This window comes from Dicentrarchus labrax, unplaced genomic scaffold (assembly GCF_905237075.1).
Source record: "Dicentrarchus labrax unplaced genomic scaffold, dlabrax2021, whole genome shotgun sequence".
In the NCBI taxonomy this organism is placed as follows: domain Eukaryota; kingdom Metazoa; phylum Chordata; class Actinopteri; family Moronidae; genus Dicentrarchus; species Dicentrarchus labrax.
The window spans coordinates 15,768,757-15,786,153 of NW_026136721.1; the positions used below are offsets into that span (position 1 = coordinate 15,768,757).

General features: G+C 39.2%; 3 protein-coding genes across 3 annotated transcripts; 1 reads left to right on the top strand and 2 right to left on the bottom strand.

Annotated features, from left to right (window-relative positions):
* Positions 1-719: 719 nt before the first annotated feature.
* tmed1b (transmembrane p24 trafficking protein 1b) lies at positions 720-6,251 on the bottom strand. Its single transcript, XM_051384156.1, has 5 exons — positions 5,967-6,251; positions 4,571-4,668; positions 4,281-4,470; positions 1,969-2,136; positions 720-1,852 (listed from the first exon to the last, which is right to left on the bottom strand). Exons 1-5 carry the CDS (start codon positions 6,216-6,218, stop codon positions 1,802-1,804), a joined length of 759 nt encoding a protein of 252 aa, XP_051240116.1. The 5' UTR covers positions 6,219-6,251; the 3' UTR covers positions 720-1,801.
* A 3,276-nt stretch (positions 6,252-9,527) lies between these two features.
* On the top strand, positions 9,528-12,819 carry LOC127355071 (tumor necrosis factor ligand superfamily member 14). Its single transcript, XM_051385550.1, has 8 exons — positions 9,528-9,795; positions 9,911-9,997; positions 10,336-10,605; positions 11,357-11,425; positions 11,528-11,561; positions 11,722-11,793; positions 11,921-12,158; positions 12,341-12,819. Exons 3-8 carry the CDS (start codon positions 10,393-10,395, stop codon positions 12,528-12,530), a joined length of 816 nt encoding a protein of 271 aa, XP_051241510.1. The 5' UTR covers positions 9,528-9,795; positions 9,911-9,997; positions 10,336-10,392; the 3' UTR covers positions 12,531-12,819.
* Positions 12,820-15,019: 2,200 nt separating this feature from the next.
* Positions 15,020-17,397, bottom strand: LOC127355135 (uncharacterized). The gene is made up of 3 exons (XM_051385639.1): positions 16,714-17,397; positions 16,559-16,592; positions 15,020-16,258 (listed from the first exon to the last, which is right to left on the bottom strand). Exons 1-3 carry the CDS (start codon positions 16,954-16,956, stop codon positions 15,870-15,872), a joined length of 666 nt encoding a protein of 221 aa, XP_051241599.1. The 5' UTR covers positions 16,957-17,397; the 3' UTR covers positions 15,020-15,869.

Here is a 17,397-nt window from a genome sequence, read left to right on the forward strand (position 1 = left end):
CTGTTTTCTTGGTTTTGTCAATTCCTGGATATCATGATTACATTATCCAACTCCATTGACACTAAATAATTGATCCAAGACAGCCTTATATTGATGTTTGACATACTTTCTGACTACATCATATTCATAAAAAAGGTCTGTCAAAACACATTTATTAGTTTCTGCCTTTGGAAAAGTGGGAAAAACAGTAAAATTCCCCCAAACTACTGCACATCTGTACTATCTCTTATGGTATTCAAAGTGATCTCCATTTGATAACTAATGTTATGGTTTTTCACTTCCACTCACTGAGCCTCCCTTGAAACTGGAGTTCCCCTGGGGAGGCCCACCTCCCACACTGAAAAACTTTGGACTAAGCATCTTGACAAGGTCAATGAACTGTACATTAACAAGTAGGGTTTAAAAAAAAAGCCTGTATGACATATGAATATGGTTTTTGAGGTTTAAAGCTGTACCAAAAAACACCATATGCTGAAATCTGATCATGTCAGTGTTAACAGCATTAAGGATTCTCATGATTTACATACGTAAGAAGAAGGAAACTGCCCTTGAGAGGTAGTTTTTGCTTAATTGATTAAATTAAATGAATAAATTTAGCTACAATTAATCCCAGCATGTTTTTAATGGAAGCTCAATGAATATGCAAGTCATCGGTGGAACACATTTGAAAAGATAATTAATTTGTCCATTTTCGAAGACAATTCACAACAAACCAAGTATTTCCTGTGTAAAAAAATGCATTTATTAATTAACATCAATGACTCCCATATAAACCTGATTTTTATTCACTCTAAAGCATATGTAAAGCAAGTCTGTTCTTAGTAAAAAAAAAAAAATAAATCCAGAAAAACCCCACTCAAACCAAAATGTCACATTCTGTTGACACAAACATACATCTGGAAAACCGGTTGCAAGTTTGATCATCTAGACGACGGAATGGAAGCCAGAAACATACAAACACACATCTAACAATCAGCGTGCGACCGCTGAATTATCCTGACACATATCTGAACTGACATACACGTACTTACTACATATTTGTCTGAGCACATTATTGGCGAACACATTATTGGCAATCACACTGGAAATCATCCCTCTTACTTATTCTACATTCTTATTTGTCAGCATGGACTTGAACTGGTACATGAAAATAAATCAGTAACATCTGAAAAACAAAAAAACATCAATGAGACTGTAACCAAGGAACTACCTGGTCAGATGGATAAATCACCAATGTAATAAAAAGATCTTAAATGTCAGGAAGAACAAATACGCCAACAACTCTATTGCACATTGGCATCTTTTGTTATTCGGCAAACCAGGTGTTCTGTGGATCAGCTTTTGAGGTCGTGGCATATAACTTAACCTTTTACCTTTATTAAGGACAATTTCACCTTTAACGAAAAAAACCCCAATACCTCTAAACCAGTTTCAGAAACGCGAGACAGCAGTTATACAACATTTACTGTTCTGTGCATCTAGTCAGTGCCTTTCAAACTATATTTCCTCACTGGTTTGTGGTAAGATTTGACATTAAAGGCACTACATGAAAAGCAATAAACTTCCTCACTCTCGTCCTTGTCCGGTTACCCTTCATGATCTACAGATGTTTGATTATTGCTCACAAACTGATCTAAAACAAGATTTTAGAAGTAAAAAAGAGCTACGATGATGCTGAATGCTGGTGATGATGCGGACCAAATGAAAACGAATGGAGCACAATCTGAATGGGTAACATTCTGAACATCTTGTGTTGGAGTGTTTCTCCTTCCCAGGCTTTTATCCCCGCAAAATGATCCCTCTATGTGTAGACCCTCCGCTTATCGTCAAACAGTTTACGGACAGTGTAGACCTGGGAATGGAGAAAAAAAAACACAAATATCAAACTGTGTGACAGACAAACTTTTAGCAGGTTAATTACCAGTTAGTTAGTTAATGTACTGTGTGGTGTGTTAGTGCTCCATGTACCTGGGTAAGGGCCACACACAGCATCACCAGCACACTGGCGCAGGACCAGAAGGAGACCCTCCACAGGTTGTCTTCCAGAAGGTTTCGGTCCCGTGCCTCAAAAGCCCGCAACACCGTCTGCATCTGCCTGCTGCGCTCCAGCCGTCTGTGCAGAGAGTCCATGGACTCCTGAGAAAGTGTAAAGAATGTTTTTTTGGGATTTAAAAAAAAAAAGTGATGAGGGTTGCACTGACAGCTCACCTGGTAGAGCTTGCACCCTATGTAAGAAAGTCCTGGCCCAGGTTTGATTCCAACCCACTGCCCTTTGCTGCATCCCCTCTTTCTCTTCCCCCAGCTCCTGTCATCATTAAACAGATACTATCTAATCGAGGCAATAAAACCCTCCCCATAAAATAATATGAAGAAGTGGGAGTAAGAGACAGAGGAAGTAAAATGACTTGTCAGACAAGATGGTCTCAAAAGTACACAGAGTTTTGAGAGCACTAAAACTTGCCTGTCTCAACAGAATTCAGCACACATGTTTATTTTCTGTGCTGGTTTTGATTTTATAAGGACCAGTGTGTAGGATTTGGTGGCATCTAGCAGTGAAGTTGCAGATTGTAACCAACTGAATACTGCTCTCTAGTCAACCTGTTTTGTCCATTCTGGGCTACTGTAGAGACATGGTGGTTCAACATGGTGGACTCCGTAGAAAAGGACAACAATTCTTAGTTTAATGTGTCCAGCTGGAGTTAGTAGGCATGAACTAGTTAAAGGTTACGGCTGACGTCGTTCTTCCATATCGTCAGCAAATTCCAAGGAGCAAAACCAAAAAAAACAAGAGTACGTCTTTCAACATTTTCCCACTTCCTCAACCTGTCTGTGGCTTTCAGCCTGAAGCTCAATTTGTTCCTACTAAAGAAAAAGGAAAATTAACTAAAAATAATTTCCTAAAACATTTTTAGCAAACCTTACTAAAACCTGATGCACATGTCTTCAGCCATGGATTCATTTGCTCTTGTGAGTATTTACTGCAGGGCGCTGTATGTGGTTTTTGACTCTATCAACTAGAGCCACAACAATGGAGGATTAAGATAAATCAGGCTTTGGCTACAGGCGCTACAACACTTGTTTGTAGGATCAGTTAACTGTTTTGGTCTTTTCATGGGATTTGCACCCTTATTACTTGAATACCCAAATTATTAAGAAGTCTTATTAGTTCATAAACAAAATCAAAATACGACCATCGAGCTGACAGTTTTTCAAGCTGTATTTGGTCCAGAGACAAGACAGATCTGGGCTGCACAATACGGTAAAAACCATCCCATTGAGATTATTTAGACAGATATTGTGATTACGATATGATTTAACATGATGGTTTAAAACGATCATCCCCACTGACCGTTTTTGCGTCACAATTTTCTTTCTTTTTAAAAAAAATAAAAATAAAAATTATGTTGCTGTGACATTTTTCGGGGTCATTATCAAACAAAAGTTTTCTTGAATCTAAAGAACAAGGTTTGTTTGCCATGGTACTTTTCACAACCACCGCAGGTCCTTTAACCCAACAACCACATAATGTAGCACCGTTTGTCTCCGTAACATCTGTCAACACTTATCACAGTCACTTTTTTTTTGCACAATTTAATATACTATTTAGTACTGTACAGTTTTACACACACACACACACACATATATATAATTTCCTATATGCCCATTGTTAGTATTAGACCTGTACAGTAAATTACTGCTGTATATATATATATTTTTGTCCTGTATATGTAATATTTTGTATAAATCATATCTGTATAAAAGTTGTATGTAGTATACATACAACTCTCAACGTCTTTCTAACTTTCATTATATCTTGTATTTTTCTATTTATTTTATTATTTGTTTATTTCTTTTTTCTTATCTGCTGTGTTTTATCTGGAGCTGCTGTAACCTGTGAATTTCTCCAGAGAGGGATTGATAAAGTCTATCTTATCTTATCTCTTATCTCATAATATGGTTTTGTCACACATTTCACCTTCATCAAAAAACTGCAGCTTCTGTAATTTGGATATTGCACAATACTGCAATTTCAGCATCATTTTGATTATTTGTGCATCCCTACTCTATTTATGTTTGACTTAAACATGACAAACCTGTCCTGGATTCCACCTACACAACAAACCTGTTATATCTTATTACAGCTATTGCCTAGCTGCTGACATTGGTTGAGCCGATCTATGCCAACAACAGGGGTTTACTAAGAGGTCGGCTGCATAGTGAACTAGATTTCCTGGTTTGAATTCATTTGTAAACCCCCCAAAACAAAACAAGCCTCTCACCCGGATGTCCTCCAGCTTGTACTCCAGAAGGCTACCATCAGGCTCTTCTAATCCCGCCCACTCTTCATCTCCACCCACGTCTCCCCCTTGACCCTCGATGATAATCTCAAAGAACACCATCTTCTCGGAGAAGCGACTGAAGCTGTTGTCAAAGCAGATTTCATAGTCTCCCTCCTGTGTTGGCTCCACCCTGGAATAACAGGAAGTAAAGTCAAAGATAAACAGACAGGTCCGTTCTCAGTAACATGAAATATGGTCAGGGATTCAGGCCAATGTGAGGTAGCACTAACACATGGACTCCGTCGGAACGCCGAGACTCGATGATGAGCCGGATGCCCTCTGGAGAGAGGATGGTGAAGTCTACATCCATACCGGCACCCGCTATCACCTGAATGTGCACACACAAAGACATATAAACACTGTTTACTCGTATTCAATAGTGACAGTACATTTACAGACAGCATGTGGAGAGAGACATGAGATGACAGCTGGGATGGTACCAGGCACGTTCCAGCTACATGGTGTGAGTCTTAACCACTCGGCCACCAGGTCGCTGCAAGCCAAACATTTTCAATAAAGATTACTTGTGCCTTTCAAGAGAGAGCCTGTCGTCTCTTGGACTGCGACTCTCCCACTAAGCAAACACGCCGCTGGCTAGTAGCAACTTCACATGGTGCTACATATTACAATGTGTATGTATGTTTGGACAGTAGTAGAGCTGTGATGATTAGTCGATTAGTTAATCAACAACAATTTGGATATTTTGACATTTGAGAAGTCAGTTTTTAAGCAAGAATGCCCAAATTTCACTTGTTCCATTGTGTGAATGTCTGAATTTTTTGGACAAAACAAGCAACCCGAAGACGTTGCCTCTGGACTCTGGGACATTTTGATGTTCCCTAATTAAACAAATCAAAAGATTAATAAATACAGTTGTTCCAGCCCACTCAAAGTGTTGAATTCACACGGTTGCGTGGGCATCCTGTACTATATCACCACTACTGATTGACTGTGAGATACTGCTCAGAGGCTACCAGGATCTGAAACTAATACTTTACAGCCTTTCATTTACACAGTGACTCATTCAGACTACGAGCCATGCATGGTGTATTATTTCCTGTATAGTATTTTCTGCTATCACTGATCTTTAAGTGATGGACTTTCTTTTAGTGCAAACTAGCTGCTAGATACATAAAGTCTGACTTGCTGTGTGGCTGATGGGAGTGTTAAACAGGTAACTGTGCACACACTGAGTGCTTCTGTCTGCTGACCCCCCCACACACACACACACACACACACACACACACACATACACACACATACACATACACACACACACACACATATATATACACACACACACGTACATACACATACACACACACACACACACACATATATATATATATACACACGTACATACACACACACACACACACACACACACACGTACATACACAAACACATACACACACACACATATATATATATATACACGTACATACACATACACATACACACACACACACACACACATACATACACATACACACACACACACACACACACACACACACACACACACATATATATATATATATATTATGTATATAGACACACACACACACACACACACACACACACACACACACACACACACACACACACACACACACACACAGTTACCTGATATTCGACCTCCATCGTACCATTCTTCACTGCTGTCTGAAAGAAACACTCGGATCTTCCGGCTGGCAGCAGAAACGTGAACTCGCTGTCTAGGCTCTGTCCGAAACAGCTCACAGACCCCAAACACCACACAAACACTGCTGCGAGGACGAGCAACCGCCCACTGCTCCCCTCTTTCCTCTGGAGAAGGTCCATAGCGACGATATTCCCAAACACAGGGCTATCTAAGTTCAGCCATCTCTTTCTCATCCCTCTTCCGCAGCAAGAACTTTGCGGCGTTGTGATTGGACGGAGGCCCGCGAACGAAGGCAATGCAGCGGACCAATCAGAGGAGGAAGAGTAGCAATCCTCCTCCAATCAGTGCAGCGCTGAAGTTGTCACCCAGAACCGTTACAGCCACAGTATGACCCGCTGCTGCTCATGTGATCATATACTAATCATCAACCTACAAGTTACTCTCCGTAACAGTGCTTTACATGAGCCTCTCTGCAGGGACACATATCACAAAGGATTTATAGGTTGTAATTAATGTCTTTATTTAAGGATGATCATTTACTCATAGTTTTTACACTCCTTCATACTAATATGAACAACTTTTTTGGGTTTCCAAGTTGTGAAAAAGCTCTCTTGCTGGTGTTGCAGCTATAAACTGGAGATTGGCAATGTTATGGAGAAGATGTGTTAAATAAACTGTGTGGGCATCCGGTAGTAAGTATTTAGTCAGTACTTCAACAGCAGCAATAATAATAACATAACAATGGCAATGATAATACATTAATTAAAATATAATATTTTAACACTATACATTGGTTGGTATGTCACAAAATATGTTCATCAATAATAAAAATCTGCAAAAAAACCCCAAACAGCAGCAGTAATAATATAAATATAATTGTTCTATTAATTGTTAATTTAACAATAACTGGATAAGTCAAGGGTTCTGGTGGCGTAGCTACCACACTGAGGTCATGACATCAATTACTGGTATATTCTGTGGTTGTAACAAATTTAGAAACTTGAGTAAGTCACATTTTACATTGTTGTTACACATTTACTGTAACAGTCTTATGATTTCATTGAAAGTCAACATGAGAGAAAAACCTACTGACAGTTTGTGGTCAGGCATCAGTAAGGGAGTTATTAACCCATGACTTCAGGATTTATAAAATCCTGGCCAGTGGCAATAAGGTTAAAATACTTTGCTTACTTGTAAAGCTTCACAGACCGCAAAAACATTTGACAAAAATATACTAGACACACACTAAAGGATGTCAAAAAGTCAATTTAACACTTTTAATTGTTTGTCTTGTGTCAGACACATGTCGTAGCTACACCGTTACAATCACACTCTCTTTAGTACAGATCCATTAGATCATTTCACATGTCACAGCAGGGCAGACACAGCTGCACGTAATAAAGTTAATGATGGGCAGGTTTTATTTAGGCATCAGCTGGCAAGCCTTGACAGTAACAGTTAATGTTATCAATGCTTGCTATTCAGCAAACCAAAAGCAAACCTTGTCATAACTCATTTCCATAGCTGCATGGTCAAATAAAACTATTGAGCTTGTACAGTTAATTCATATATATACATTTTTAAAATATAGTTTTAACTGGGACTCTTTTTAGTTGATGTGAGATAATTGGCATGTGCTGGTCATTGACTCATATTATGCAAATAAGTAACCTTGTGCTGAAATTTGTGCTTTGTTACCTACTGTTATAGTGTGTGACAAGCTGATGGGTTTGTAACAATAGTGTGTAACAAGTCAGCTGATGTGTTTACCTGCTTGTATCATCTGTATTGTTAGAGCAATTAAGAACTCAAAGAGACTCTCATTTAGATTCCCTGTAGGGTCCCTGTTCTGGAGCATATGTTTTCCACAGCTGTGTCTGAAATAGCTCCTTCGTTCACTCGTTCACTATTGCCCACATAATAAACATTCACTAAAAGCACAGGTGTCACTAATAACGTTAACATTGGCTCTGTTCTCTCCCAGTGTCCCAGTAAGCCATGCCAGTGTGACAGTGAGCCAGCATGCACAATAACAGGACCATTAAACTGAAGCAGCTAAATGGAATTCAGCCATGATAAATAAAGAATTTAAAAGTGCTTGGACCAATTTGTTTGCTGTCTTATTGGTATGCTAAATCTCCAGAAATTATCATTATAAAGTATGATATGAAAGTATGATATCAAATACAATTTGTGGCTCCAGGCAGATTTTTATATAATTTGTTTGGCTAGAAATGATTCTTCTTAAAAGTAAAGGTCGCTGACCCCTGTCCTAAATGTTGCACACTTGATCTTTAATGTATTAATTATGTAATCACAATTATGTCCAGATCATAATTGTAATAACGTTTTTATCTCTCAATAACATAGAATTTGGCAAGCAGCAAACACACTGTCCCACCACTTCCGTCTGTCGCCCCGGGTCTTTATCTCCACTGAACACAAATTGCATTTGAGTATGTGCGTGTGTGTGTGTGTGTGTGTGAGAGAGAGAGAGAGAGAGGGTGGGTGAGTGGGTTGCAAGAAAGTCAAACTGTATAGTGTAGTTTCAACATATGGAGTTTGTCATTACAATCTGCCCCCTCCTACAACAAAGGAAGAAACCCACACTGAGTTTGAATTACTTTTTTGAGTTTGAGTTTCACTCTACAAAAGCGTGGATCACCTCTTTTTGTAACTCAGATTGGATAGTCATTACAGTTAACACAGCAGAGAAAAGACGAAAGCTTCATAAAGAGGAAAACGAAAGTGTTTCTCAGAAGACTTGGTTCAGAGGTATGTGAAGGAATAGAAGGAAGAAACAAGAAAATCTAACATTGGCTTTCTATATCTTCTATTGTGTTCAGCTGTCAAAACACACAAATAAATTACATCGGTGGGATGTTGCAAGCATAAACAATCAGACAAAAGCACACCTACCCAAAAGTACTGATGAATCACCCATTATAGAAATCATGATGAAAAAAAGGAAGAAGACAACAATACTTAAAGTGAAGCAACTTTTGAACAATGCAGTGACCGTAAACAAGCTAATGTTGCAACATCATAGTAGGTCTTGCAATGAGCTGCAGTTTCCTTTACAGTCTCCAATCCTCTGCAACGCATTAGTCAACTTCAATCACTGCAGGTTGTCAAATACAGAGTTCATGAAGTTGAAATAAAAGCAACATTGTGAATCAGCTAAGATGTTTATATTGGCAAATGTGTGAGAAAGCAGCAGCCTCGGGGTGAGAATATTTCTCTGCTGCATTAATGTGCAGATGAATTCGACTGTGAGTAAAACTGTGGTAGAGGTCAAAAGAAAGGGTGTGAATTTAACAGCTTGACCCCAAAATCCGTCCTACACAGCCACTTTCTGTGACTGTGTTTAATGTCAGATTGCATGGTTCAATACATTTAATATTGTGCCAAACACACGCCACAACTAGACGAAGAGATTGTGCAAGTTTCTCAGAAATTGCCCAAAGAAATACTTGCAGACACAGAGAAAACAAACCAAAAGTGTTCAACAGGACATGAGACACTCAGAGTGAGAAATTGAAGAGAGAGAAAAGGAAGTGTCAGCTGAGGGACGATAACTAAGCTATATTCAGTAGTTGTAGGGAGTGTCCCACGCACACACTCACATGCACACTACTCACTCTCTCTTCAAGTCTCTTTGCCTCTTGCCCATTTCATTATCATTTCCTCCTTACTTGAGCTTGCTCAAAGACCAATATTAGTGATAGCTGACAGCAGGCGAGCGGACGCAAGAGGTGAGGGAGGACATAAATCTTTTGGTGCAGACGGAGGATTTTCTTTTCACACAGGGTGAGACATCAAGAGAAGTCATAATATGTAGTGACATCTCATATAATGCTATTAATGTTATTTAATTTTTTTTAAATATTGTTTAAGAACTTTTTTTTTATTCAATGTCCTGTAGAAGATTTACAGGTGTGAAAACCGCCCTGTGCTGCTGGATGGTTGACTGAGCTGTGGCAGGAACATCTGGTGCTTGTATAAATCTAAGGTAATCTCTTTCTGAAATACTTTAAACAAAATGTCAGAATAGAATATTTCTTTTTTATTAATTTGACCTATTCTTTGCAGTAAGTTAAAATCACTTTGTTTCCCAGAAGCTTACATTGCATGTACCTACTGCAACCAGAGTAGACAAAACTCCAGAGACCATGTCTGTGTGTCAGCTGTCTTTATGTCTCATGTCTCTGTCTCAGTCCGTTTCTGCCTTCCTGTCTATTTTTTTTTTAACTTTTTCTCCTCTCTGCACTACTTGCCTGTCTTTTGCTTCTCTGCCTTTCTCTTCTGTTTTTCTTTGCTTTTACCTAAACCTACCCCTATCTCTTTCAGTACCCCTTCCTCGCTACATCAAGCCCTTTGTCCTTCAGCCCTAACAAGCCAGGTGTAATGCAACCTGATGGGATGGCAGAGGGCAGTGTGGGTACAGTCCCCCAGGTGTTTGTGGTGGACAGCCAGGCAAACTACATCTCCCTACCCAGTAAGAAGAAAGTGACGTGGGTGAGAGTGGGCCAGAAGTTTCTTCTCCTGCTTTTGGGACTCACCATGTTGGGACTTGTTGTCGAGGGATGTTTCATCTACAATCTATACAAAAAAACAGAGGTGAGGCTTGTGTGTGTGTGTGTGTGTGTGTGTGTGTGTGTGTGTGTGTGTGTGTGTGTGTAGGGTGAAGCCTTGAAGCACTGGGAAATTCTTTTTCTCTAGAATTTCCCTCTTTTGCTCTACGTCATGAACAGCAAAACACATTTGCTCTTTAAATTGCAGATCCATGATGACATGTCAAATGGACTCTTTCTCTAGTTCTACTTCCCTTTCTTTTCTCTCTTGCAAACCCACAATATAACTTCACTTTTCTGAGACGGTTTCACAATGCTGTTTAGTACACACCTGCCTCGTGTGTTATACATGTACGTATATTACGTAATAGACGTAACGTACAATGTCATGTTTTGATTAGAATAACAAAAGCTAGTAAAAAGACCAAAAAGTAAAAAGTAATAGACCAAAAGAAAGCTGGCATGTAACATTTTGTTACATTCTTTTGTTTTTATGTTTATATCAATTTAAATATAAATTTTAAACCTTTATTACAGCAAATTTAATAACGGAAAAACACATTTTAACTTTTTTATTTTTCTCAGTTTGTGTTGTTATTAAATGCCTTTATTTGTGTGTATGAGTTTGTTGTGTGGAAGTTATAACTTGTTTATATCGATTGTGGATGAGTGGACATTTTTCACATTTCCACTACATGTCTCTTGAACTTTTGACATTGTGCTTGCAAAAGACACAGATTTCACCCGGTTGTTCAATCTTCATTGTCGTTCTCTATTTTCTCTTCCTCTCCCTGCAGGCTTTTTCCCTCTATATGTCTCATCCTCTCTTTCAGAACTTGTCCAATCCCAAAGCATCTGGCCTGCAGGTAAGCATGGGTGTACAGTATGCATGTTTTTTGGGTATCGAGTCACGGGTTACTTCTGAAGTATGTTGGAGTTTTGGCTTTAACCCTTTTTTTTTGTTTCAGGGTGGCACCATAATGAGTCAAGTGGGAACTAAAGGTATTTAGTTATTCTCTGTTTTCATCATTTCTGTAAGAAAATTCACAAATAGCTCAAAACACACACAGTCACCGTGTGACTTAAAATGTGAGGTTTTTATGCTGACTGATCGGTTGGTTGGCTGATTGACTCACTGATCTGACACTACTTTATTGAACAGAGTCCAATGAGATTCCCACAATGCGACCACATCTCGAACCGATCCAACAGAGGCCCTTTGCTCAACTGATAGGTTAGAGTCCTCTCAATTTCTCAAACCTAAATATTGTTCATGACCTTAATGATTCATTTGAAGTGATCTCCTTCATTTTCTTTTGTTCACAAAAACTTTTTTTCCTTCTTTCTCATCTTTATTCCAGGCTCCTGGCATCCTGCAGGGGAGACCAATGTGGTGCAGTGGGTATATAGAGGTGGCGAAAGTATCACCTTCAACATGGGCTATAACAATGGTCGGTTGTTGGTTGAGAAGGACGGTAACTACTACCTCTACTCCAAAGTGACATTAAATGCTGCAGAGGAGTGTGTGCTTATGCAGCACAAAGTCATGAAAGTCACCAAGGCATATGATCAGCCTATAGAGCTTGTGAAATCCAAAAGGTTAGTCACTGTGCCACTCCTTACTTCCTTCCTCTGTTGTTGCAAATGTGCTTACAGGTGCCTACTTGAGTGCAACCAGTTTGTTTTGCACATTGCTTCCGTGTATTTAAAGGCGATTAGGTGCTGTCTTCATTATGATGTGGCAAGTTTGCCTTGTGTCATCTGTGGTATGTTTTCTCCAGTTTCCGCTGCCGGACCCCGAAACCTTCAACTGCAAAGTCGTCAGGCGGGGAGGATCTGTGGAACAGTTTCCTGGCTGGGATCTTCCACCTGCAGAAAGGAGACGAAATTTATGTCACCTTGGACGATGTACATAAGATGCGTCCAGGAAATACTGAGAACTTGATGGGGGCCTTCATGATATCTCCTTAGATGCATATAGAAATTCCTCTGTCCCACACTGTGATCAGATTCTATGTCTCTGAGTGTTAATTTACACCATATATTGTGGTGAAATGTATATATCTAAAATATGAAATATATATAATCTAAATTATGCTGTGCTTGATTAATGTATTTGAATCACTTATGAAAAAGCAACAAATAGTTGTGATATCAAAAGTATCTGATATTCAGATTATGTAATCTTATTTTTTGTTTGTTACAATTTTTTACATAATGTTGTTGTGTGAATAAAATACTGTTTCTTATCAAACAAAAATGCAAGGTGGCATCAGTTCCTCATGATATCATATCTTGGATAGATAATAAGATCAATGAAAAATTTTTTAGTAAATTCAAATTGATCTCTTCTCTGCTCATATAATTAACCACGCAAACACACATCAAACTGAGGATACCTTAAGCACAGATATGAAACCCACATAACACAGTTGCAGATTCGCAAGACACACAAATGTCTGCATGGTATGTGACAGTGTGTATGTGTGTGTGTGTGTGTGTGTGTGTGTGTGTGTGTGTGTGTGTGTGTGTGTGTGTGTGTGTGTGTGTGTGTGTGTGTGTTTGAAAAGCAGGATGTGGTTGAGTAAGGATGCACTGAGTAGAGGATGGAAGGGAAGAGAGGTGCTGAGGCTGGTGTGGCTGACTCAGCACTTCTGCCACATACAGGGGAAAGTTCTGCAAACTTTGCAGCAGCGTCAAATGGAAAAAAAAGCCGTATGAGAAATGTTAAGTAAAGGAGAGTTCAGCAACCAATTAGGGAATTCTGCCAAGGAATTATGGTGGAAAAAGACATTCAGCAAAACCTAACAGGTGCATGAGAATGGTGTGAAGGCACAGGAAACCATGTAGACAGGTAGACATACAGGTAACCAAATCACCACTGAGACACAGTAGGTGAATAGAAAGACTGACCTCAGACGCAGCTGAGTTATTTGGGTCATTTCCTGCTCTGAGACACAGATAAACATCTGTGCTTGTGTGAAACAAACACATAACAAGATAATACTCTTGCAGCTTGAGCACGGTCGCTATGCAAATAAAAACACCTCATGATGTTAGGATTAGTGTAAGTATATGTGCTAAAGTGCTGAACTTCACTTGATTATTTCTATCTTGTCCCACTTTATACTTCTACTCCAGGATACATTTTATTTTTATATTGATTTGACAACTGTAGTTATTAGTTGCTTTGAAGATGAAGATTTTAAATATATTACGTATTCAGTTTATGAAATATGATGCATTGTTCTAGATTAAACTATCCAACAGTGTTTAATGATAGTTAAAATTAGCTTCAACATGACCAAGATGTATTATATAGTATTAAAAAGCTGCTTAAACCACATACCCTCTGAAAAGGGGCATTCTGCTTAATGAGTACTTTTGCTGGTGATACTTAAAGGTTCCCTATAGTGCAATGGAGCTGTTTTTCGATTTGTGGGTCCCTGTTTTGTTTGACTCAATCAAAAGAAGGCAACAACGCACCGAGGAAACAACAATGTGCCAAAAAAGGCACAAAAGAAGAAGACTGCAAGCAAACATGGATGTAAACAGGATTTTAAATACTTAGCTTTGCAAATGTTTTATGCACCTTTAAATTTGTAAATGCACCTTTACAGGGTGCATTGTGGAGGTTTCTTGTAAACAAATAAAAGATATGTTTACATTAAGTGTACTGTGTATGTGCTTGAGGTCAAATACACGGATTTAGTGCAATTCCTTCCTCATAAAACATTTGCAAAGTATAAAGTATTTCAAATTGTACATTGTTGACATCCATGTTTACCAGTTTGCACCTTTAAACCTGCAACAGCTGATTTTCTGACCACTTGGGGGCAGCAGAAACAAGCTGTGAAAACAATACTGTCTTATAATGTCACCTTTAAGTTGTATGGCAATAGAGTTCACAAACAATTACTTATTATTATTATTATTATTAAGACAGTGAGAGTGAATCAAAATAGTAAAGTTGCAAACTGAACACCTAAACAATGAGTTGAAACTCGCTATAGAGCTCCGTAAAGCAGAGGGGCTTGAGTTCTCTGTTGGTTGATCACTGAATCCTTTCACACTGCCATTTGAGACATTTAATATATTAATTATTGCTGCTTTAAGGCATCTAAATACATCTAAACAATAAATTGTACTTAGTTTATGTGTTTAATTTGGGGAATCAATAGTTTGCCATAACTCGTATTATAAAAGGAGGTAATATGTGTTTTCACTTAACATCTGCAGCATAATACATAGGAGGTGCAAATGTGTTTGTTTGCTGGCCCACAGATTTTTTTTTTTCCCTTCTTAACCACAGTGTATGGTAAATAAACAGGAAGTGATGTACAGTCAGTTCCCGGTATTTGCTGCGAAACAGCAGGGAACTTTCCTTTACCTACAAGCTACATATTTACATATTCCACTTGAAACCCTCACACTCATCATTTCCACACGAAAATCATCTCTGTGTTCACCATATCCATGTTTAATATGGATTACAATGAAATACATTCAACATGTGTAGTTTGTCCATAGGACTTACATACTTTCAAAAATAAAACACTTTTTCAATTCACACATAGTCCACATACTACAGATATTTTAGTAATTCTGGTCATGTTTTGGTTACAGAATAATTTAATTGTTTCATCGGACATTGTTTCTGTAAAAGTTATTTTAAGTGCAGATTATTACTCATGACTATTACTCATCATTTGTCAGAAGAGATTCAAGGACTCCACTTGCGGAGCTCGTTGGAGTTTTGGAGCAGAATTATAATCACACTTTTTTGTAAGCCTCAACTTTTTATGCACCAAGCCATTTATAAAACAGAGCTATAGAGTCACATTTAACCTAATACAGGCCGATTAAACTTGCAGTGTATTGCACTTTAACAATAATGTAGTGATATCTACATCAAAATAAACGTCTCTAAAAAAAAGAAAATAGCAACACCATTATAAATATAGGTATATAAATAGTTCCATCACCAAATAAATATATCATATACAGAATATATAACATATATTTACATATTTATACAGAATGAGGTGAGTGTCTAGTCTTTTCCAAATGCCGTTTGCATTGTCATAAATAAAACTTCTCTTCGGATTCCAACTTCAATTCCTGCTGAGGTTCACCATCTTACACCTTTAGTTTGCAATAAACGACACCATAGCTTCGAAAATGGCACCTGCGCCTGCCCATTTTCACCTAACTGGACCTCAAGAAAACTGGTGTTGTTCTTTAGTGACGACCCACAGGTCACAGACAGATCTGCATCTTGAGGACAGTAGTAGCACCACAGGGTCCACATTAGTCCACAAGGAACATCCCAAATCCTGAGCCGCTCAGCTCCAGTTTCCAGGCACCCAGCCCATTGTTTGGTACGGTCATCTGAGTGACCAGTCTCACGCTGTCGCTTATCTGGCTCACTGTCCAGCACTTCTTGCTCACAGGTGTTGAATTTGCCACAGCCGGAAGCTGCACCTCGCAGGTGAGCTTATCGCCCACACTCACTGTGAGGAGGCCTGCGGGGCAGATGTGGGTGCAGGTGAGGTTGAAATCAATGTATATGAAGTAGGTTCCCACCCGTTTAGGCTTCAGAGAACTCTGTTCCGGGTCAAATATGAAGTTGCTTCCTACAGACGATCCTTGACCATAAGGGACTGATTCCCATTTCATTGTGATGCTATTCAACTGGCCTGCAGGAGGAGAAAAAAACATGTAATTTAGACGATGTTTATAAAGCCCAACAAGCATATCAGTTACATTCCTGTCTGACGTTGTCTTGCCTAAAATCTGAAGTGATTTGTTACACATAAAAACCATATGGCATTTTTTACGTCATTTTAGTGATTTAAATGATTTGAATTTGATTAAAGTTTGGAAATAGAGAGGAAAAAGGACTAACGACTAAAGGAAATGCTATCATCTGTTTTTGTAACTCTGTTCCTAAACATTTATGTTGTATAGCTGCATTTAGCAAATACAAGTAGACTTACTTGAGGTGGGTTCCAGATAGACAAAGTTCTGCATCTGTTGACAAAACAGAAAAGATGGAGTGAATTAACGTGCAGAGGGCGTGGGTCAAAGTTGGAAAGGAAAGAGAACATTGCTTATTATTCATACTTTAATAACAGTAGTAATGTTTGTTTACCTTGTATGATGAGTCAGTTGTGTCTCCTGTCTGCTTTAATGCCTCAACATTAATGGACGGACGTGCAGTCTCCAGTTTGGACCGCAGCTCCTTCACAACCATCAGACCGCCGACAGCCACAGCTGCCACCGCCACAAACAGAAAGATGATGGACAGGACGAGAAAAACGTCCAGGCAGCCTCCACGCCGGCGGCCGCTCTTCTGGAGAGACTCAATGTCAATTTCTGTATTTTGTTGTCCCATCCTGCGATAGTAGGGTGCCTTAGCTTCGGGAAGAGTGTCCACTGTTTAGGTTCCTTGGACTGAAGGCTTTGCGGGTGCCAATGCAAGTTTTGGAAGTTGTACAGATCCAGGTGTTTTAGCTCCACAAGATAGTCCAGCTGTTGTTGTCGCACAGTCCAGTCCGCGCCTCTTGTTGAATGTCGAGACTCTGAGCACCATGGTGGCTTTTTATAGCTATACACTGAGTTTCAGACAGGGAGGAAAAACGCGGAAGTCATGGATTTCCCTCTCGCCTCCTCACACACATCCCCCTCCTTCGCTGCATGTACACGAGGTGAGAAACGAGACGCACAGACTTTCCGCAGCTCTCCCTGCTGTTGCGCAATTGCGCCCTGAAAGACAGCGTACGGTGGAAAACGAAAGGGTACCTCCATCCTCACTACATTCCGACACATTGTCTAA

Bases quoted from the DNA above. Each gene is read 5' to 3' on its own strand.
- tmed1b (XM_051384156.1), bottom strand. From the start codon at position 6,218: ATGAGAAAGAGATGGCTGAACTTAGATAGCCCTGTGTTTGGGAATATC. The intron at 4,669-5,966 runs GTAACTGTGTGT...GTGCACATTCAG, and splicing joins CGATGGAGGTCGAATATCAG to GTGATAGCGGGTGCCGGTAT. The intron at 2,137-4,280 runs GTGAGAGGCTTG...ACACTTTCTCAG, and splicing joins ACAAGCTGGAGGACATCCGG to GAGTCCATGGACTCTCTGCA.
- LOC127355071 (XM_051385550.1), top strand. From the start codon at position 10,393: ATGCAACCTGATGGGATGGCAGAGGGCAGTGTGGGTACAGTCCCCCAG. The intron at 11,426-11,527 runs GTAAGCATGGGT...TTTTTGTTTCAG, and splicing joins CCAAAGCATCTGGCCTGCAG to GGTGGCACCATAATGAGTCA. The intron at 11,794-11,920 runs GTTAGAGTCCTC...TCTTTATTCCAG, and splicing joins GCCCTTTGCTCAACTGATAG to GCTCCTGGCATCCTGCAGGG.
- LOC127355135 (XM_051385639.1), bottom strand. From the start codon at position 16,956: ATGGGACAACAAAATACAGAAATTGACATTGAGTCTCTCCAGAAGAGC. The intron at 16,593-16,713 runs GTAAACAAACAT...TTTTGTCAACAG, and splicing joins CAACTGACTCATCATACAAG to ATGCAGAACTTTGTCTATCT. The intron at 16,259-16,558 runs GTAAGTCTACTT...CTCCTCCTGCAG, and splicing joins CTATCTGGAACCCACCTCAA to GCCAGTTGAATAGCATCACA.